We start from the raw sequence: 23,344 nt of genomic DNA, 5'->3' as shown, positions 1-23,344 counted from the left end.
CACAAATGGATCCGTGAGCCACAATCTAATTAAATGGTGAAGTAGGTTTGAGGAGCTAAGTTGCTTCCCCTGTGCCTAATGCTCCATTTGACTTTGTTTACTACTGTCGGTGAATTAGCAACTGGATTCTTGAAAGCCTGGAGCAACAAACAATCTGCTGGAGGAACTCAGCGGGTCGAGCAGCATCTGTGGGAGGAAAGGGATTGTCCACGTTTCGGGTCGAAACCCTCCTCAGGACTCTACTCGACCTGCTAAGTTCCTCCAGCAGATTGTTTGTGGCTCCAGATTCCAATATCTGCAGTCACTTGTGTCTCTCTTGAAAATCTGTGTACATTGGGAGCTGGTATGATGGAAGAGGATGTGACTTTGAACAGGGGTGCTACAAGTAGTTGAGCTAGTGACCTTTCTTGAGTAACGCTTAGCATTTGTATTTGCAGGTGGCAGAGACTTTAATTCAGAGAGATGGAGACTTCCTCATTCGTGACTCTCTCTCTAGCCCTGGAAACCATGTCTTGACCTGTCAGTGGAAAAATACTCCTCACCATTTCAAGATCAACAGAGTGCTCGTTCGGCTTAACGAAGGCTACTCCCACTTGCAGTACCAGTTTGAGCGGGAGAGCTTTGACAGCATCCCCGCACTGGTCAGGTGTTATGTGGGGAATCGCAGGCCGATCTTCGAGCAGGTCGGGGCCATCATTTTCCAGCCTATAAATCGGACACTTCCACTGAGGTGCGTAGAGGAAAAATACGGCACGGCTCCTGTGGTCAAGGAGCAGTTCTGCCAAGTGCCAGCTGGGAAGTCGGACACAGCAAAGCGACTGAGCTTGAATATGTTAAATGGCTCCAGTCAGGACTGCACTTTATCACCAGGAAACCTTTTGAGGTAGGTTTGATGGAAGGAACTAATCCATTCTCTGCACAGTGATTAAATTTCAAGTTAAGAAAGTGTTTCTGTTGAACAGAGTCATTTTAAAATCAGATGTATCTAATCAAGCAATGCCTAGAATTCTCTCACTTGCTTTGTTCAGAAATAGTAACTTTTCACTCAATCCAACCGTTCCCTAGTGGCGAGTTCCCTAGCAGATGAGTTTTCTCAAGTGCTGCTCTTGGAAACCCTTCACAAAAATAACTTGTTTTTTATTTCCTGCTTTAAAATCATTAACTTTGTGAGCTTTTCATTTGGAGAACATCCTTTAATGAGTAGATATTTGAATTGGAATTGGTTTATTATTGTCACATGTACCGAGGTACAGTGAAAAACTTGTCTTGCATACCAATCATACAGATCAATTCATTACACAGTGCATTGAGGTAATACAGGGTAAAGTGTCACAGCTACAGAGAAAGTGCAGTGCCAGTAAACAATAAGGTGCAAGGTCATGACAAGGTAGATTGTAAGGTCAAGAGTCCATCTTATTGTACTAGGGAACTGTTCAATAAGTCTTATAATATTGGGATAGAAGCTGTCCTTGATATGGGCTTTCAGGCTTTTGTATCTTCTGCCCAATGGGAGGGGGGAGAAGAGAGAATGTCCAGGGTGGGTGGGGTCTTTGATTATTTTGGCTGCTTCTCCGAGACAGCAAGAAGTATAGACAGAATCCATGGAGGGGAAGTTTGTTTCCGTGATGTGCTGAGTTGTATCCACAACTCTCTGCAGTTTCTTGTGGTCACGGGCACAGCAGTTGCCATACCAAGCCGTGATGCATCCAGATAGGATAATTTCTATGGTGCATTGATAAAAATTGGTGAGTGTCGACGGGGACATGCCAAATTTCTTGGCTTCCCATTGGCATCTGTTGTGATTGATTTGGTATTGGTTTATTATTGTCACATGTACTGAGATACAGTGAAAAGGTTTTGCAAGCCATCCATACAGATCACTTCAGAAAACATAAGTACTTTGAGGTATTACAAGGGACAGGATGCAGAATTATAGTGTTACAGAGTGCAGTGCACGCAGACAATAAGGTGCGAGAGCCATGATGAGATAGACTTGTGAGTTCAAGAGTTCATCTTCAACGTACAAGAGGTCCATTCAAGAGTCTTATAACAGTGGGATTGAAGCTGTCCTTGAGCCTGGTGATGCATGTTTTCAAGCTTTTATATCTTCTGCCCACGGAGGGAGAAGAGAGAATGTCCAGGGTGGGAGGGGTCTTTTGATTATGCTGGCTGCTTTGGGGTTTTGAAGTGAAAACCTAAACACACTGTGAACATATTGCCTTGTCTGTGATCCTTTTCCTTGCCTTCCCTCTAAACCCAGCTCCAAAATCTCAGAGCAAGTGGGCAGGCCATGATTTCAGATGGACGGAAGCAGGCAGCAGGTAGGCTGGGTGGGCTGCAGCCAATAATCCTGCCCCGTTCCACACCATGAGTAACCGTAGTTTAATGGATTGTTCCAATATGTGCTTTCCCTTTTGAGAAACTTCCACCTTCCCAGCTTTCCCCCCATGGAACCATATAGTTCTGGACATTGTTGCAGGTCACTCAGTCTGCTGGAGGCTGTTCACTGTTGTCCTACTCTGTTCCTTTCAGCACTTTTCTTATATGTTTGTCCAATTTTTGTCTGTCACTTCCCAGGTGGGAAAGAGTGAAGTTAAATCCAAGGTAGAGAAATTAGTTGTATTTTTGCAGAGAGCATTAGATCGGTTGGAGAATGGCGAAAGGCAATTGACCATCAAATTTTCCATTTACTACGGTGTAGACACAATGATATTAAGGAGGTGCAGGTGAATCTCTGTCTCATCTGAAAGGACTGTTTGGGTCCCTGGATGGAGGTTGTGTAGGGGCAGGTGTTACTCCTATGGTGGGGGCAGTGGAAAGTTCTCTGGCTGGCAGCAGGATGGGTAGGGGGGGTGGGTGGAGTGAACGAGGGAGTTGCGGAGAGGGCGGTCCCTGCGAAAGGCAGAAAGGAGTGGGGAAGGGAAGATACGCTTGGTGGTGGGGTCCCGTTGGAGACGGCGGAAGTAGCGGAGGATGATATGTTGGATGTGTAAGGCTGGTGGGATGGGGTGGGGGTGAGAGCGGAGGTGCGGGAAATGGCAGAGATACGGGTGCGAGCCCTCTCGACCACAGTCAGGGGGAAACCTCGGTTAGAAAAGAAGTTGGACATCTCGGATGTCCTGGAGTGGAAAACCTCATCATGGGAGCAGATGTGGCAGAGGCAGAGAAATTGAGAAAAAGGGATGGCGTCCTTGCAAGAGACAGGGTGGAAGGAGCTGTAATCGAGGTAGCTGTGGGCATCAAGTGTATTTAGCATCCTTTGCTTCACAATAACTTTAAATTACATGTAGTTCATATCCTTTATTGAAAGAGGGAAGGTATTCCAGCTGTGAGTATAGGGTCAGTGTTAGGGAAAGGCTTATTACTGTTGCCAAAAAGGCACAAGATTGAATACTAGGAGCATTTCACGGATGCACTGGTTGTCATCTTCAAAAATTCCATAGATTGCAGAACAGATTAGAAGGGAGCATACTTAGCCCCACCACTTGGGAAAGGATGGAGAGTGAAAACAGGAAACTATTGACTTGTTAGCCTAATATAAGTAGAAAGGGTAATGCTGGAATCTATTATTAAAGATATGGTAGAAGGGCGCTTAGCAAAAAACATTAGGATTGGGCAGTCAACATAGTTTTATGAAAGGGACATTGTGTTTTTTCGAGATTGTAACTAGCAGAATACATAAATTCAAATGCATCATTTGTTGTGGCGTAGTTGGACTTTCAGAAGGTTTTCGGTAAGGTATCCGACAGAGATTAGTAAACAAAATTAGAGCACAGGAAATTAGGAGTAATATACTGCCTGTTTTGTGGATTGTTTAATGGACAGGAAACAGAGGGTAGGATTAAATGAGTCACTTGTGCATTGGAAGTTATGACTACTGGGCTGCTGCAGAAATTGGTGCTGAGGCCCTGGGTGTTTACAATCTATATCAATGGTTTGTGAGGGGAGCTAACGTTTGTTGATGTTTGTTTGCGAACCGAAGTTTGTTGTTGATACAAATTTGGGTGGCAAGATGCACAATAGGAGCAGGGAGGGGGAGGTGGTGGTGAAGAGGGGCATCGGGGAATATAGACAGGTAAAGTGAATGGGCAAGGACATGGCAGATGGAATATAATGTGACAAAGTATGAGGTCAGTCCACACAGAGATGCAAAGTATCCCATTTAAGTGTTAACAGAAGGAAAGGTTTGGTGTTTAGACTGAACCTGGGTGTCCTTGCAAAAGAATTTGAGTACAAAATTGGAGACATCATGCTCCAACAAATAGGGTCCTGGAGAGATCACGCATGGAATTTTGAGTATGGGCTTTGTTTCCCTATCTAGGATAGAGTATACCTGCGATAGAGTTTTCTATAAAGATTCCTCGGGTTGACTCCTGGGATGGAAGATTTGTTGTATGAGGAGAAAATTAGCAGACTGGGCCTATGGAAGTTTCCTTTGGCTGTGGTGTCCAGATCTGGGAGTCACAGTCTCAAAATAAGAGGTTGGCCATTGAGGACAGAGCTGAGAAGTTTGTTCAACCAAAAGGTGATGAAGCTTTGGAATTCTTTACCTGAGAGGCTCTGTCTCTGAGTATATGCAACAGAATGATTGGTAAATTTTTAGATATTAAGGGAATCAAAGGATATGGGTTAGTGCAGGGACAGAGTGATGTGGTAAGATATCAAGCATGATCTCATGGGGTAACAAAGTAGGCTTGAGGATGAAAAGCCCACTCCTGCTTCTGTCTCTTATGTAAGTCAGATGAAGTTTATGTTTATGTGGCATTGGAGAGATACCTTGTTGTCTTTTCAGTATCTTCCTGAATTAGTTATTTTGACCCATTGAATAGGAAAAGGATTGTTTGGCTGGACCCATGCCACATTCTTCTTTATTCCATGTAACTAGTTCTTTGCAAAAGGAAACTCTTACATAATTTGCTGGTGTAAATCTCTGTATATCCGGTTAAAATGAAACATTTCTTTAATTATTGATTCACAGTTCTTCTAGTTTCTGACATAATCTACATAGCCTTTGTCCTTGGAAATGTTTGTTTCCCTGTAACAGTTTAAAGGAGCATCACGTTCCCATCTTCGACCTTGGACACTCAAAGTCTTTGTAGCTGTTTCAGACCAGTGTGTACAACAGGTTGTTGACGTTTCTTCCATAACCAGATTTGTTTGCCATCTTTGAGCTTAATTCCTTCAGCCACATGATGGAGATTCAGTACATTTACGTTTTCGTAGGGAGTTTAACAGCTCCTTTTATCTTCAGCTGCCTGTATTCAGTCCTGTTCCACTGCATGCGATGTGAGCAAGAGAAAGCTTTTGATAAAAAGTACTTGAGTTTCGATATGCTGGATCTGGAGTTTTAAAGTAGCATTAGGCAGCAGAGTTACAGGTTTTAAAAAGCATTTTTTTCCATTGTCACCACAGGAATAAAGACAAGAGTGGGAGCCAGCCTGCATGTCTTGACTACGTGCAAGATAGACGACAGCCCTTGAAGTCTCACCAGTCTGAGAGTTACCTCCCTTTGGGTGAGTTTTGATTCAGTTGTGGGGTTGAACAACAGCAATATTAGAGAACGTGCTTGATGTTTTAGCTTTTACAGTAGAAAGATCAAAGGATTGGACATTACTAGCAATGCCAATAATTATGTCATCTTTATATGGTTAAAATGACTGTAATATTTACTAATGCCCTATTGTGGTCATAACTTGTGGGTCTTGCTATTTATTCTTAGAGGCTGTGTGAAATGTAAACTACAAGGCATTCGTGCTTTATTACGATATTTCCCCTTTGCCCCCTGTCTACAGCTAACCAGTCCTGTACCTAATGGTTCTGTAGTGGCTAATGGTTGCTCAGACTGTAGTTGAGCTTTATCCATTAATATCAGAAAACTACCGAGTTCCCAGTAACTTGGCTGTAATTTTTAAATATGCCCAAAAGGAAGAAGAAGCTGCATTAATGCAGCAGCTTCCATGAAGCTGGGTTTCACAAAGCAATGTGTGGCCAGTTAAGTTCAACTTTTTTGTATGAAATACAATCAATACACAGCAGGTTCCCACAGAGGTGATAAGACCAGATGGCCCAATTTATTTTAGGTAAAAAATTATGTTTAAGGGATAAATATTGCCCAGGACACTTATAGAAATCCCATTGCTTTTGTTTACCTTAGAAGTCCCTTGTTTAAATAACCAAAAGACGGCACACCTGACACCTGACACACAAGAGATTCTGCAGATGCTGGAATCTGGAGCAACACACACAAAATGCTGGAGGAACTCAGCAGGTCAGGCAGCATCCACGGAGGGAAACATCCATTTCTCTAACTTATGGTAACCCTTCCTCTCTTTACCCGCCCCCCCTTTGTTTTCCCTCATTCCTGTGGCCCCCTCACCCCTTCGCTTTCCCCTCTCCCACCCTCATGACCTGCCCATCCAGTCCCCACCTCCTTCCTTGGTCTACTGACCATTCCATGGTCAACTGTTCTTTCCTACCGGATTCCTCCTCCTTCAGCCCTCTGCCTCTTCTACCTCTCACCTCTCAGCTTCTTACATCTCTCCTCTTCATCCTCCCTCCCCCACCCACTGACCTTCACCACCCCCCCCCCCCCTCACCTGGACTCACCTATCACCTGCCAGCTTGTGCTTCTCCCCCTTCCCCTGAACTCTTATTCTGGCTTCTGCCCTCTTCCTTTCCAGTCCTGATGAAGGGTCTCGACCCAAAACTTCGACTGTTTATTTCCCTCCATAGATGCTGCCTGACCTGCTGAGTTCCTCCAGCATTTTGCATGTGTCACCTGCCTGGTAACTCACTAAGAGATAAGCCCAGTAACAGACTAGGGTGTCAGCCTAGATTTTATTCCTAACATCTCTGCAGTGGAATTTAAACCCACTCAGGTGCCACCCCCTGAGCCATGGGCAACAGTGATTTTTGATTTGATGTCATCTTGATTTTACTCACAGGAATGAGGTCTCCTGCACCACAGCCCCACCCTCCCCAGCAACAGCAGCTCAATGGATCAGAAGGGACTGCTCGGAACAAGTCACCAGTGTTTAGAACCGGCAGCGAGCCTGCTCTCAGTCCCACCTGCTTCCGAATGCCCGTTTTGGAATCTCAAGTTGGGGAAGCGCTGAGAGGCTCTGACAGTCAACTCTGCCCTAAACCACCCCCAAAGCCCAGCAAGGTGCCGTCTCTAAGGGTGCCTAATAGGCCTTCATTAATGAACAGTGCTGGGAAGGACAAATGTGATGAGATGAATGCAGGCACCCTGGAGAGGGGGCGCGGTTACTGTCAGCATGATTCCCCAGTGGACAGGCTGTGTTTCCCCCAGCCTGACAGTTTTGTAGAAAGACTTAAAACTGAGGAAGCATTGAAGACCACATTTCCAAGTTCCAAATCCGCCTGCAGCACGCCGGGCGACAGCTCGATCCTGTTCACAGTCTCTCCTGTTGAAGACAAGGAGAAGGTGAGGACACCAGCCCTTTTCAGACCTGTCTTCGAAAATGTCTCCTGCTTTAGGCCAAATGACTTCAAGTCAAAGCTGCTTCCCTCTGACAACAAGCCCCTGGACACCTCTGTGATCAGACATGTTAAGGAACTGTTTACCAAAACTGATACGACAACTATTGCCAAGCACATCCTGCAAGTGGACAGCCAGGTAAGAAATGGTGTTAACTTTAGAAACTGTAGGGTGAACTGCTGCTCGAGTCCACTCTGTTTTGTTTGTGTATTCCGAGTGATAAATCTTGGAAATCAGATTAATTAAGTCATGGTTCACCTGGGTTATAACTTGAAGATGAGATTTATATTTTTCAGTTCTTAGTTCAGGGGAATAGACATTATACTAGCAATGCCAATAATTATTGTCCATTGCTAATGCTGTGCATTGAGAAGGTAGTTTAGATTCAACGAGGCAAGGATAACAGATTTTCTTTGCTGCAGGAATAAATGAACGAGATGGGGGCTTTAAGACAATCTGGTGATTTCATGGTTACTGCTACTAGGACCAGCTTTTTATTCCAGTTTATTTAAAAATTCCCCAGCTGATATGATGAGTTTTAAACATCTGTCTGAAAAAGATGAAGCAATGAAAAAAGATATAGCAGAAAGATAGCTTAATTAAGAGATTATACCTGTAAGGAAAGATTGAACCATCTGGCACTCTTTTTACTAACAAACTGAGGGGTGATCTGGTAGGGTTTTTTTTAAGATTGTCGAAGGGTTTGATAGAGTTATCATAGAGAAGGTGTTTCCACTTGCGTCAAGACCAGAACGGTATAAGATAGCCACCACAGAACTAGGGAATTCAGGAAAAGCAACTTTTTCCATTTTTAAGGGAAAGCTGGACAAATATACAAAGGGGAATGAAACATGTGGTCCAGGTTATATAATGAGTGGTGGGAGGGATTTCGTCTGGAGGGTGAATGTTGGGTGAAAGGGCCTGTTTCTGGGGTATAATTAATGGGGAGGTAGCCCCTGTGTAACTGCCTCCTAATCCCCTCACACCTGCCAGTGTAATCTTTTAGAAGTAATTTAACAGCAGCACAAACCATTACAGAGACACAACTCGTATTTCCAGATGAAAGAATGGTGCTTCATGAGTAAGAAAGTGGCAATGGCAGCTGTAGTGTGGCCAGCATCTGAAGCCAGCTAATGGAGGAGCAACTAGCTGCACGCTGTCAGTACGAAAGGTGTGGAGTTGTGAGGCCCATAGCTGAACACTTGCCATTATTGATAAACATTGAGTGAGTTGCATATAAACTCAGGTCTGAAACAGTGGTACCTCATGAACACAGCCTTGTTATTCCTATTTTGCACTATTTATATTTGTAACTTGTAGTAAATTTTAAGATTTCTTTATTAGTCACATGTACATCGAAGCACACATTTATGTCTTGGACTGTACTGCTGCCACAAAAAAATAAATTTCACGACATATGTCAGTGATGATAAACCTGATTCTGATAGTAATTCATAAATCATAAATAGCTCTATGATTGGTTTTCAGAGAATAAGACTACAAAGACCATTTTAGTAAGGAAAATAGCCTTTCTGTGCAGATACCAGTTTCCTTGTCATGCTGTCAACTTGATGGTAATATTAACGGCTGCTATTGATTCTCACACTGAAATGCTGTGCATGGATAAACAAATATTCTGGAGAGGGTATTTGCATTGAATAATGTCATCACAATAGAAAAATGGCACAGACAGAGAAGGTAAGATCAGGCCACAATGCCTGTGTACCGTGTATGGTCTACAACATGACCTCCCACTTCACCCCTTTACCGAGCAGCTTTGAAAAATAATGCTTTATACAAGTGCATTTTGTTGCCAATAAACCAAAAACGTAACCGACTCTCGGGCAACTCTGAGCCAGATGGAGCTGGAGCTACATCAACTATCAAAGAACCTTGAGCCATGTGTGCTAAAGGATGATTAATACAAGCTCATGGGCTTTGGGTTCAGGTCACCCTGCAACCTGTGCAGCAGAGCTCAATATCAAAGTTGTAAAGCATGGTTTATAATAGCAGACTCACAGCCTGTGAGTTGGGACAAGTAGCACCCAGCTTTTTTATTCTGCTCAGTTTGTTTTGATTATTACAACATGCAAATCTGTTTTGAATATTTGGATTTTTTTCTCCTTCTGGACTGGGTTACTCAGTGACAGAAGGACTCAAATTCCATTTGGGACATTAGGCTTCTCTGCACAGTCCTTGTCCTCTGAAGGCTTGACGGGATGTTGTTTGCTTTACAACCTTCCATGTAGCTTAATAATGCTATGTAAAAGCGGTGAAATTAAAAGCAAGGTTATTAACAGCAGGAATGGCCACCCTTGGCTGTAGTTCATTTCTAAAGTAATTAGCAAGCCCTTATGTACACAAAATGACCCATTTAATAGAGGAGCAATTTCTTGCCTACAAATAATAAACTTGAACTTCTGGTCTCCCCAGGTTGCTAGGATACTGAATGTCTCTGAAGAAATGAAGCAGCAAATGCAAGTGAGCTCGGGTCTGGAGCTTATTACTCTGCCTCACGGGCACCAACTGCGTTTGGATTTAATTGAAAGGTAAACAGGTCCAGTCCACTGTTTGTATAGTAAATTGCAACAGCAGCTTCTCCTCTGAAGATTGTAGTGTGGGAGAGTGGAACAGGGAGGATTCGCCCTGTGAAAACTAACTAAAATGTGTTTCTTTCTATCCTCACTTTTACTGCTTGTGTTGTTTGTCTGGAGCAGATCTTCAATCTGTACTCTGAGCAGAGTTAGCTAGCCATTCAAGGAGGCATTGTTAAGGTGGGGTGGGGATTGCTACAAATGGCCTCAGTTCTTGTGGACTGGGGAAGGGGAGACTAGATCACCATCCATTGCATCCTCTGCTCCAGTCTGCATCTCAGTCTTGAAGCCTTTCCAATTGAATAGCTCATTATCTAGGTTCTTGTATGAATTGGTGACTTTTGGATATGGCAATAGAAAGAATAACGGTCCTCAAAACACATCAGTACGTTATCTCCTGTAAAACTGCAGCGTGTAGCTCTGCCCTCAATGTGTCAACCCCTGCACTAGAAAATGGGTGTAAGTTAGTGACAGGGATTTACTGACATGATTGTGTGAATCTCTAGGTACTAGAAGGGGAAGTTTAATTCTCCTTTGGCAGTAAAGGAGTGTGAGAGTTGGTCTGAATAAAGTAGCTGTAATTTTTTGGATCTTGCCCAGTCTTGATAGTTTTGTGGGATATCACTTGTGAAATTGTTGGAGATGCTTCAGGTGAAACCTTCCCTTTCTATAATCTTTTTCACTGGGAAAACTCAACTAGTGGTTGGGCAGGAGATAGGAAGCAGAGGTTAATGTCGGATTACGATAAAGCATTGCTTGTGATACTGGAATATTGTAGTCAAGGAGTCCTGAACAAGCAGTTTTACCTTCAAGTTCAATTTGGGAGCAAATCAGGAAGTCAAGGATTGCAATTTCCAAAAGGCAATCAATGTTTAAAGACTAAGACCGAAAGGTATTTGAAATGAATGTTCTGAAAGCAAAGGCTGGTAAATAAAGTCTGTGATGGTGGAACCAGGCTGATGGCCGACTCCTGTTCCTGTGGTCACTATTCCCATCTGTCTCCCATTGTCCTCGGAGGGTCTGAACTAATTAGTGAAAGCTTGCAGTGTGAAGTATTTGCCGCATGTGTTCCTGCTACATAAGAAGGGAGAGAAGGCAAAAATGGGGAACTACTGGCTCGTTGTCCTAATGTCGGTGGTAGGGAAAATGTGAGGGATACATTAACAGAACACCTTGAAAAGATCTTTATTAGCCACATGTACATCAAAACACAGTGAAATACATCTTTTTGCATAGTGATTTGGGGGGCAGCCCGCAAGTATCGCCACGCTTCCGGCGGCAACATAGCATGCCCACAGCTTCCTAACCTGTACGTCTTTGGAATGTGGGAGGAAACCAGAGCACCCCAGAGGAAACACACGCAGACACGGAGAGAACATACAAACTCCTTACAGACAGTGGCCGGATTTGGACCCAGGTCACTGGCGCTGTAAAGCGTTACGTGAATAATAGGATTGAGCGGAGTCAGGATCAATGCAAGGGAAAATCATGTTTTATTAATCTATTGTAGTCCATTGAGGACATTACTAACAGAATTGATAAGAAGGAACCAGTGGTTGTGGTGTATTTGGATTATCAGAAGACTTTCAATAAGGTTCCATGCAGCAGGGTGGTCACCAAGGTTAGACTCATGGCATTGGGGTTAATATGCTGACGTGAATTGGTTATTGATCAGAAAGCAAAGATTAGGCATAAATGGCTGTGACTATTGGGGCACCACACTGATGCTTGGGCCTTGGCTATTGATCTATATCAACAATTTGCCTGAGGGGACCAAATGTCACACTTCCAAGTTTGCTGATGATACTAAACTAGGTGGGATTGTGAGGAGGAAAGGAAGACGTAAAGAGGCTTCAAGGAGACATAGAAAAACAGAATGAGTGGATGAGAAGATGGCAGATAGAACATAATATAGAAGAATGTGAGGTGATCTACCCATGCTCAAACTGAAAAGCAGAGTTTTTTTTACACAGAAGTCAGGCAATGTTGATATTCAAAAGGACCAGGGGTCCTGTACACGTCACTCAAAGCCAACACATGGGTGCAGTAAACTATTTAAGAAAGCAAATGGTTAATTGGCCTTTATAATTGCATTAAGACATCTTTACTCCTTTACTTGAGACTATATCTTAAAAGTGTTTTGTAGAGTTTTTTTTTTGTCTCCCACCTAAAAAAAATATAGATTTGCCATAGAGAATGTAGTGAAGGTTCACAAGACTGGTAGGTTTGCTGTATGAGGGAAGTTTGAGTAGATTAGGCCAATATTCTCTAGAATCCTGACGAATGAGAGGAGATTTCTTTGAAATTTACAAAGTTTGTACAGAGCTTAACAGGGACAGTCAGCGTGGCTTTGTGCGGGGCAGGTCATGTCTTACTAACTTGATTGAGTTTTTTTGAGGAGGTGACCAAGGTGATCGATGAGGGTAGAGCAGTGGATGTTGTCTACATGGATTTTAGTAAGGCATTCGACAAGGTCCCTCATGGTAGGCTCAACCAGAAGATTAATATGCATGGGATTCACAGTGACTCAACCATTTGGATTCAGAATTGGCTTGCCCACAGAAGACAGGGTAGTCATCGATGGGTCTTATTCTGGCTGGGGATCCGTACTGGGACCTCTGCTATTTGTGGTATATACAAATGACTTGGATGAAAATGTGGATTGGTAGGGTTGTGGACAGTGTAGTGTACAGCAGCATATAGATCAGTTGCAGATATGGGTGGAGAAATGGCAGATGGAGTTCAATCCAGGCAAGTGTGAGGTGTTGTACTTCGAGAGATCAAATGTAAAGGGTAAGTACGTAATTACTGGCAGGACCCTTAATGTAAAGAGGGATCTTGGGGTCCAAGTCCATAGTTCTCTGAAGGTGGCTGCACAAGTCAATAAAGGTAAAGAAAGGTGTATGGCATGCTTGCCTTTATTAGTCGAGGCGTTAAGTTTAAGAGTAAGGAAGTTATGTTGGAGCTTTATAAACCTCTGGTTAGGCTGCATCTGGAGTATTGCATTCAATCTGGTCGTCCCATTATAGGAAGGATGTTGAGGCTATGGAGATGGTTCAGAGGAGGTTTACCAGGATGCTGCCTGGATTAAAGAGCATGTTCTAGGAGGAGAGATTGGACAAACTAGGGTTGTTTTCACTGGAGCAGCAAAGGCTGAGGGGAGACTTAATAGAAATTTATAAAATTATGAGGGGCATAGACAGACAGCCAATATCTTTTTCCCCAGGGTCAAAATGGCATACTTACTGCAGTTTAGAAGAAAGAGGCCTTGCGTTATGGAGACATTCAAGGTTTTGAATGAGATTAACAGTGTTGATGCAGAGATGTGATTTTTGTTAAGGCTCAGGAAATTGAACGAGGTGAACTCTCTCGGGGAAGGAGTCACCCTTTTAGGGTGAGATGAGAAGTTTCTTTACTCAGGAATTGTAAATCTTTTAAATTTTCTACCCCACTGTGGTCAATATATTTTTGAATACTAAGGGAATCAGTGAGTAGGGATTATGCAGAAAAACAGATGCAGGGTAAAGGATCAGCCATAATTTCATTGAAAGGCAGAGTTGGCTTGAGATGGTGTATTACTGCTCCATTTCTTCTGTATACTTACCTGTCAAATAGCAGAAAGATTAGAAATGGCAGACCCAGTTGAAGACTGGACAATGAAGTAAACTTCTTGTGTTTTCTCAGGTACAATACTTTGACTATCGGGATTGCAGTGGATATCCTGGGTTGCACAGGAAGTGTTGAAGAGAGAGCTGCAGTGTTGGCCAAGATTATCCAACTGGCACTGGAGCTGAAATACTCCATGGGGGATCTGTATGCCTTCTCTGCTGTAATGAAAACCTTAGACATGCCACAGGTATTTTCTTCCTCTTTGGCTATCAAACTGCCCAGTTTAAGTTGAGCACTAATCCTGTTCTTACTGGGTATATTTTGCACTTTGTAAATTAAACCAGGGAATGAATCAAGATGATTTTGTTTTTAACCTTAGCTGCGTTGGGGAGGTTAAGTAAATCAGGACCTGTATGACAGACCAAAGTTTTCCATCAGCAGACACAGGAGAAGAACAAAGCCATACAATAAGGATTTGGAATTACAGTGATCTCTTGGAGCAAAGATAATAACCATGATCGATGAAAATGGGGGTATCATATGGTGGGATTAGGGGAGTGGGAAATATTTTTTCTGTTGTTGAATTTTTGCTGCTATCTGCTCAGGGATGAGACCTGCTCAGGAAAAACACTGTTCTAACATCACTTTACTCTTTTCTGCCCAGATTACACGATTAGAACAAACCTGGACTGCACTGCGTCGCAAGCACACTCAGAGTGCCATTGTCTATGAGAAAACGCTTAAACCATGTATCAAAGCTTTAAATGAGGGAAGAGGTAAGACTTCCAGTAATGTCTCATTCATCTAGTTCATCTAAGTACCACTGCTACACTTAGACCAAAAGGGAGTGCACAGCTTGTGATTTTACTTTGTATTTCTGTTTTAATTCTTAGTTTAATTAAGTGAGAGACAAGTGGTCCAAAGGAACGTTGGTTAGGTAAATGCTGGGTCTTTCTTGATAAGCAGTGCCCATTCCCTCATCCATGAGACTCGCTAACAGAATGGATCACAAAGCTCGGGTTTAATCTCTGGATTGGACCAGTGTAGACTATCTCAGGAGCAGTACGGTAGAGGCTAACAGAGCTTACAGGACAAATTGAGGCTGCTCCAATTAGTTTAAGATTTGTGATCAAGGGTAAAGAACTCAGACAGCATTTCCATCCGTAGTTGGTTTTGGAAGGTGTGGACCCATGTCCATGGTGTAAGCTGATAGCCTCTAGCATGATGCTCTTCTGATTTCGTGGCTGCATCCACCTTCAAGTGAAGCATGACCACTTGAATCAGCTACCACAGTTGCTCAGCATTTATGGGACTGCAGTAGAATCTTATCACTGTGAAAGAAACAATACAAGTTTAAAAACTGGCTGAAAATGTTATTTACACTTATTTATCACATTAATGTTATTTTCTCCTGTGAAATCTCATAGAAGAAGTTGCACTGAGTAAGATGACGATTCCACACCTCATGCCTCTCATTGTTCTCATGGAACGGCAGTTTGTCACCTTTGAAAGCACAGAGTTGTGGGAAACCATTGAGCAGGGCTGTGAAATAATGCTCAAGCATCTGGAAGATGCACGATCCATCGCACACAATGCTGACGTGTACAAAATGAACACAAAAAGGATTCTTGAAGGTGAGGATGGTGTACTCTACACACAGTTAGTCAGCTTAAGCCCTATTCAGGAACATACCAAGATGGTAAATTGGTTTATTATTGTTGCATGCACCGAGGTACAGTGAAAAACTTTGTTTTGCATGCCATCCATACGGATCATTTCAGTGCATCAAGGGAAAACAATAACAGAATGCAGTATGAAGTGTTACAGTTACAGAGGAAGTGCAGTGCAGGCAGACAATAAGCTGCAAGGCCACGACAATGGAGGCTGTGAAGGGAAGGAAACATACTATCAAAGGCCATAACGATGGGAGGGAAAAAATATTGAGCTCCGTCGAGACCCTTTTGGCTCCTCTATGAGAATACCTCAAGCATTGCTGGTTATTCATTGTTCTTTTTACAGTTGTTTCTCATCCTACAATATTTGATGCATTTATTAACTCTGGTTCCTTTCTCTTAGATTTTGAGCCGGATGAAGAAATGCTCGAGACATTTCAGACTGAGTTCGCAATGAGGTTGTTGTGGGGAAGCAAAGGAGCACAAGTTAACCAAACAGAGCGATATGAAAAGTTCATGATGATTTTGACTGCTTTATCACGAAAACTTGAACCACCATCTTGGCATCTGGACCACTAGCTAATTCTGGAAATACAATGCAGAAGACAGCCTGTTGTTAAAGCACACTTCATACAATATTCAACAATAACCAAGAAATGATCTTCACTTCTACATATCAGTGTTTTAGCCACTTGCTGTCTTGTACTGTATCTCAGCAGCTTCTGCTTGCACGCCTCTAACATTCCAAGTGAATTTTTTGTTGCAACTAACTCCAGTGTACAGAAACATTCATGGGTTGTTTCTGACCTAGTTAGTAAACTCTATTTCTATGTGTATCAAATTGCCATGTCACCATGGTATTAAAGATAGTTGTAGGTTGCTCTAGAGCAGCCTTTGACGCTGTGTATGGGCGAAGGTTCTGTCCTCGGTGAAAGCCAGTGACTTTCAACTGTCTGGGTAATGCATCTTTCGAATATTGGTCATTGTAAATATCAAATATGAAGGTAATCTCTTTTGTCTGAAGGCTTCAGCCATTTAATATATTTTACTGTAAAATTGTAAATAGAATTCTGTAAAAACAATTAGTGGTATTTTATGCAGTACTGCAAATTACTGTGCAGAATATGTATTTGTGTGACCCAATAAAATTGCACCATTTCTTAACAAGGTGGAAATGTTCACGCTCGATGCCACATAAGGGTTGTCAACCAAGCAAGTCACAATTAGTGGGAACTAATTTAACCTACCAATTTTAATCTCCATTTCAATTTTTCTAGTTTTCTAGTAAAAGTGCTAAGAGTCTGGAAATTTGCAATTACTTTCCCTTCTAAAGTGACATCACTACATGGTTACTGCCCACAGCAGGGGAGCATTTCAGACTGGGGTTTAAAATATTGCACTGAACCTTGTTATCCGATTAAACCCTTTCTTATTTACAAGTCTGTTGAATTTTTACATAAAAACTTGTACCCAAACATCCCAATAGCATCTTAGACTGGCAAGTCTCACTCAGGTGTTTTCTGTGGCATATCCTCAGATTTGACAAAGAGATGCAAGTGAATACAATAGTGACTACTGCAGAGATGGTGAAAAGAGGGCAAGTGTTACACATCTGCAAGCCCTTACAGCAATTCTCATCACCCATCACCTCAGTAAAATACACAAAGGAAGGATTTTCCAACAAACACATTAAGCATTTGGATATAAGTCACAGTTCCATAGGGTTGTAATGCAATTAACTGGAGCAGGTGATTTTACAGAATGCAAAGAAAGACATTATTAATTCCAAACCATGGCTCAATGTTTACCTATCCACAGTTCTACAAGTTATCCAGGGCAAATAGGCCCACTGACATTCAGCTAGGCAGACTTATGACTTTATTACATGGGCATTTGCAGAAATTGCTGCTTATGTCACCTAGAATTTTAGCAAGTTTTCTGAAATTCTGATGTTTCCACATGAAACTGATATTAAAATAAACACCACAACCATCCTGAGTGCTCAAAAACAAATGGATCTTTTTATCTGAACAATACAATTTTTGTGGGGGGTCAATGGGATCATCACTCTCTTAAACAGAATCTTCCCTCAAAAGGGCAATCCCACTGATCAGGCAGGTAAACCTTTGCTAAATTTCCAATATAGCACATCTTTTGCATATTCTCTTGTAAATAGCAGGCCAGTTAGCCCATTGAATCTATGCTGGTTCTCAATCCCATTCCCCCACGTATTTCCCTGCGATCTATTGTTCTCCAAGCTTTGATAATGAGTGCCTGTCTGATCCTAAGCCTGTAAGCATTTATGTGTAGTTTCATCAGGAATGGAAACCCCAAACTATTTTCCTGTTCCTATTGGGCTAATTCCAATCCCTTATCATCAGCAACTCTGCCTAAAACCATAATGGTCTTCCCCTGCCAGACTTGGCACACTTGCCTTCACTTCCAATCCCACTCCTATTGTCTCAGGTTCTCCAAACTGAACTACCACCCTACAGCCTCTCTTTCACACAACCTACTTCCAGCTACATAGTCACTGCATGTGTCCAGGGGATGCATCCACATCTGTCTCTCCTAATGTTCTCCTGTCAGCCTCCCATCCTGCAGCCATCAAAATCTTCAGCTCGCTCATAATTCTGCAGACAGTGTCCTATCCAACACCAAGTTCCACTGTCTAATCTACATTGATTAGCAGTTTCCCAACACATCAAATTTAAAATATCCTTTCTTGTGCTTAAAACCATTAATGGCTTCAACTTTCATTTCCACAATTTATTTGAACCTCGCCATCATGAAACACTGTGTCAGAGGTGAGAACACTCCACTCTGACAGCTATGCCTTCAGCCATCTGGGCCCTAAGCTATCTACCTCACCTTTAAGACTTTTCTTGGAACTCACTCTAGCTTTTTGGTCATTTGCCTTTCTTCTATGGGTCTCTGTCAATTTTGTTTAGTAACACTATTTTCTCTATCCAAACTTACTTTAGTTATGGGGAGAACTTGGATAGGCTGGGCTTGTTTTCCCTGGAGTGGAGGAGGCTAATAGAATAATTAGAGGCAGAAATGGGTTGGATAGTCAAATATTTTTTTACTATGGTAGGGGTATTAAAAACAAGAGGGCATAGGTTTATAGAGGAAGGAAGGAATTTTAAATGGGATTTGAGGGGTAAAGTTTTTTTTAAACAGAGGATGGTTGATATTTGGAACACACTGCCAGAGGTGGTGGTATCAGTTACAATTACTATATTTTAGAGACATTTAGACAGACACTTTAATAGACAAGGCATAGAAGGATATGGTCTTAATGCAGGCAAATGAGGTTACTGTACATGGGCAACAAGGGTGCCATGGACATGGTGGGGGTAACCAGGTTGCCATGGGCGTGGTGGGGGCAGCGGGCCCATTTCTGTGCTGTACAACTCTGACTCTCTAGCACCATCAAAAGGCAAATTGCTGTTGCTGCAAACCCCAGGTTGCTCACTTTGACTTTCACAGGAGAATTCCAGTGAATCCACAGAGAAGCCACTTTTTGATAATTCATACATTTTCCATTTCATTAAACTATTGCAATAATTGCTTAGAAAGTAGATGAAAGGCAAAGTTACCAACTGGACTTTTTAAAAAAAAAACTCACCTGCTTTCCCATGCAATCTACCAGGATTCAATAATTACTAGAAGTATTTTGGTGTTGCACAGCTGTGAAAGGACATTTCCACTAAAGCCTGCAAAAAAAGGTTTCTTTATGTTTTGGCATACGACTGTATATTAAGCTCCAATAATGAACTCTAAGTTCACCAAAATTTAGTTTTAATTATCGAGTTGAAACAGGAAACATTTTGCCCTTTCCACAACATAGACATATCAGTGAATATCCTGTGGCATCCCTGATAGCAGATGAAAGGACTTGGGACATAGTGGTAATTTTGGACATTTTAGATAAATGTCAAACACATGATGTTAAGCTCTGTTAAACATCTCTCACACCTAATTTTTCTTTTAATTGCAGGAGGAAAATCATTTAAAATGGGGGTTGGTACAACTAGATATTGCCTTTATTTCACATCATCATTTAGTTAGAATGACTCTCCTCTGGTTCATGTATATCATGCAATACGTAAACATGTAACTCTGATCTATGGTGCACTGTTCATTTATAAATATTTTCCCTTAATATGCTTTAAGTGCAATCTGTTCAGACTCCCTCTCTGCATTCCCTTGCTTACCTTTATCTGTCTCTACCCTGTTAAACCTTTACATTCAGTCTCATTTGCTTGACTTACCATGGTCTCTCTGTTACTTCAGTTCTTTGAGCAAGCCTTTGTGCATCTCATTTGTATTCCAATATTTTTGCTTCTCACAGTTTGCACTTTTCTTTTGCATACAAAATTAATTATGTTTCTGTGGTACTTAACACATTACTCAGATGCTAGCATTTTTTTTTTGGTATTCACACTTTTTCCTCCCACCTGCCTGTTCTCTCCTCAGGCAGTCCCTCGTGGTCAAGATGACTTACTTCCACTCCAGTTCTGTAGGTTCTTAAATGGCTGTGTTCTATGCAGAATGCACAGACATCCTATAGGTAGGGTATTTGGTGCTTTAAACAGCAGGTGTGCAGATTGTTTAAATACAAGGACACAACAAACAGATGCAGAGGTGGACCATTTAGCTCCTCAAGCCTGCTCCGCTATTTTAAGAATGTATAATTCAAAAGGGAAATACGGGATGCTGGCTGCATGAATGTGCCAGTTGCATGAGTATTGCTCAAAACAAAAATACTATCACACACTAGTATTCTACGCATAAACCTTTAAATAAACTGCCAAAATTTGTCACCTCCTTACTTTTTTAAATAACAATGCTTTATGCTGCAAATGCCATATTTTAAGGCTAGACAGTAATGTAAAATACAGTAAAAATTCAAATGAATCACTGTACTTACCATTACATGAAGTGCCTAATCTTCCAAGGTTGTTACTGCTAATCAGCTTACAACTGCACTGCCTTTATACAGAAACAAAAAGTCTTCACACTTATTTTGCATAACACTTGAAATAAAATTTGCTGTTTGTGCTTATTTTCATAAAGCAATCTTCTATTCATTGAAATTCTTGCTGGTTGCATAAGAATTCCAGATGCATAAGTATTGGATGAACAAGAGGGGATGAATGACGAGAGCAAGAAGAAAAAAATAATTGCCAGAACTGTCAGATACAAATCACTACAGTTGATAGAAATCTGAACTAAAATAAATACTAGAAATACCAAACAGTTCAGGCAGTATCTGTGGAAAGAAAAAGTTAATACAGTATTGCAGTTTGATGATCTTTCATCAAAACTGGCCAGTTTTGACACATACTGAATAGGCAGATTATCTGAAATTGTTTAATTCAATGGCGAGCCACGCAGGCTGCAATGTGCCCGGTTAGAAGAGATGTCATGGGGATGTGTATGCTTATAATTAACTACAGATTCCAACACCCAACTCAACCAGACATCCTCCCATCCCACCTCTTGAAAGTTCATGGACCTGAAGCACCTTTACCACCTTTTGGGTTGTTTCAGATGTTGTGCTCCCTTCAGAGATCTGAGGTGATCTTGGATCCAAAATTGGCTTGGCCATAGGAGACAGAGGATCGTGTTAGAGGGGTGTTTTTCCGACTGGAGGTCAGAATCAGTGCTAGGACCTGTGCCTTTATAGGATTTAGATGAAAATGTAGGTGGGTCTGATTAGTAAGTTTAAAGATCTTATAAAAATTGGTGGAATTGTGAAAAGCGAGGAAGGTTGTCAAAGGATACAGCAGAATATGGATCAGTTGGATATTTGGGTGGAGAAATGGCAGACGGAGGTTAATCTGGACAAGTGTGAGGTAATGCATTTAGGGAATTCAAATGCAAGAGGAAGGTATACAGAAACTGACAGTACTCTTAAAAGCACTGATGTACCGGGGGATCTTGGGGTGCAAGTTCATATCTCCCTGAAAGTGGCAACACAAATCAATAGAGTGATAAAGGCATGACACAGCATGCTTTCCGTCATCGGTCAGGGTGCCGAGTATAAAAGCTGGGAAGTCATCTTGCAGCTGTATAAAACTTTGGTTAGGTGTCACGAACCAGCAACAAAAGAAACACACTGAGCATGATTTAGTGTTAAAAACTATTTTATTAATTACTACTTATGATAATACGTAAAATATGTTAGAATTCAAAAATGTTAAACCTCGAACGTTAACCCCAAAACTAAACTGGTCGTGTGTGTGTGTGACAAAGTCCCAAACTCCAAGTTCCGGAATGGTTCTTAAAGTTCAGTTCTGCAAGCCATAAGGTGAAACATGAGCAAGGGCTTCTTCAACAACCACCATTGTCTGAAGATAAGACGTAGACGTAGAGAAACATAGAGAGAGTACTTATGAAATCCAAATGTTCCACGATGGAACCCAAACGACACTTCAGTGTTTACTCGGTAGTGACTTCCTCACCCCCAAAAGCATCCGAATCGTGGTCGTCCACACACAAATACCTGTTTCCTTCTACAGGTCAGCAACAAAGTGAACTCCACTGGATTACTTCCAACTTCCATACATGGATTTCAGTGGCAAACACAGTTATTGTTTCTCATCCATCGATAGAGAAAACAAGCAGGCTGGTGTCTCTCTCCCTTCTCTCTCTCTCTCCTTCTTCTTCTTCTGACTTCTACAACGTCATTACGTCCTTTATCTTCTATTGACGTAAGCACGCCCCACACACACATACACACACACTCTCTATCTTAAAGGGACTTTCACTGAGTCCGTAACATAGGCCACATTTAGAGTACTGTGTACAATTCTGGTCACTGCATATAGGAAGGATGTGGCGGCTTTGGAGAGGGTGCAGAAGAGATTCACCAGGATGTTGCTTGGATTGGAATGTATTAGCTATAAGGAGAGGTTGGACAAACTTGGATTGTTTTCTCTGGAACGCTGGAGGCCAAAAGGTGATCTGATAGAAGTATATAAAATAATGAGGCGTAGATAGGGTAGGTAGCCAGTCCCCTGGACAGGAATGTCAAATACTAGAGGGCATAGGTTTGAGGTGAGAGGGGGAAAGTTTAAAAGATTTGTGAGGCTTTTTTTTTGTTAAAAAAAGACACTGATATATGCCTTGAACCTACTCAAAGAGAGTTGGTAGAAGCAGATACAATGGCAACGTTTAAGAGGCATTTAGACAGGTAGGTGAATAGGCAGGGAACTATGTGCTGGCAGATGGGATGAGTTTAGATTAGCATCACGGATGGTGCAGATATGCTGGGCTGAAAGGCCTATTCCTGTGCTGTACTGTTCCATGATCTTTGATAGTAGTAAAAGGGCAAGGGATTCCTGATGAGGTTATGACATTTCTTCAGGAAGACTTTGAAAACACCCTTGAAATGATTTCTGTCTCTTGAAAATGTCTTGCCATATCAGGGTGCCTGGAATGCTCTGCCAGGCGTGGTAGTGGAGGCAAATATGACAGAGGCTTTTAAGAGGCTTTTAAGAGGCTCTTAGATAGGCACATGACCATGCAGAGAATGGAAGGATTAGGACATGTAGGCAGAAGGACCTATAGGCTTTTAATTACATTTAATTAGTTCAGCACAACATCGTGGGCCGAAGGGCCTGTTCCTGTGCTGTGTTCTATGCTCCATGTACAAGAGCTCTGACTACAGTGCTTATTTTAGGATTCTGGGATCAGGCATGTAGTTGATGTGGCTTGTCCACTGGAGTTGGTTGAATATCATCACAGCCTCAATGTTAGGGCTGTTAGCTTGGGTGAGGATACATATATTGCTTCAGTTAAAATACCAATGAACTTGGAGGATTTTCAGAGACAACATTAGTGTGTTCCTCCAATGCTTTGAGGTGCACTGCTGTAGGTAATCAATATCTCCAATGTACAAGGAGATGGGATCACTGGGCCAAGAAGCTGAACGTAGGATGAATTGTGATCTTGGC

At 42.0% G+C, this 23,344-nt stretch overlaps 1 protein-coding gene across 5 annotated transcripts in view; it reads left to right on the top strand.

Annotated features, from left to right (window-relative positions):
• bcar3 (BCAR3 adaptor protein, NSP family member) overlaps positions 1 to 16,612 on the top strand; it is a 158,276-nt gene extending 141,664 nt beyond the window's left edge. For 3 of the 5 annotated variants that reach the window (XM_052011194.1, XM_052011193.1, XM_052011195.1), the window contains 8 exons: positions 438 to 883; positions 5,413 to 5,513; positions 6,945 to 7,639; positions 9,935 to 10,050; positions 13,780 to 13,951; positions 14,369 to 14,480; positions 15,132 to 15,338; positions 15,781 to 16,607. In XM_052011194.1, the coding sequence (XP_051867154.1) occupies positions 438 to 883; positions 5,413 to 5,513; positions 6,945 to 7,639; positions 9,935 to 10,050; positions 13,780 to 13,951; positions 14,369 to 14,480; positions 15,132 to 15,338; positions 15,781 to 15,956 (2,025 nt within the window). In that variant the 3' untranslated portion in view covers positions 15,957 to 16,607. Of the gene's footprint in view, positions 1 to 437; positions 884 to 5,412; positions 5,514 to 6,944; positions 7,640 to 9,934; positions 10,051 to 13,779; positions 13,952 to 14,368; positions 14,481 to 15,131; positions 15,339 to 15,780 lie in introns of all 5 variants that reach the window. The other 2 variants (XM_052011192.1, XM_052011191.1) reach the window with 2 other exon arrangements.
• Positions 16,613 to 23,344: the final 6,732 nt, after the last annotated feature.

This window comes from Pristis pectinata, chromosome 3 (genome assembly GCF_009764475.1).
Source record: "Pristis pectinata isolate sPriPec2 chromosome 3, sPriPec2.1.pri, whole genome shotgun sequence".
Taxonomy (NCBI): domain Eukaryota; kingdom Metazoa; phylum Chordata; class Chondrichthyes; order Rhinopristiformes; family Pristidae; genus Pristis; species Pristis pectinata.
The sequence above is the reverse complement of the archived record's forward strand: the minus strand, read 5'-3'. Positions and strand labels throughout refer to the sequence as shown.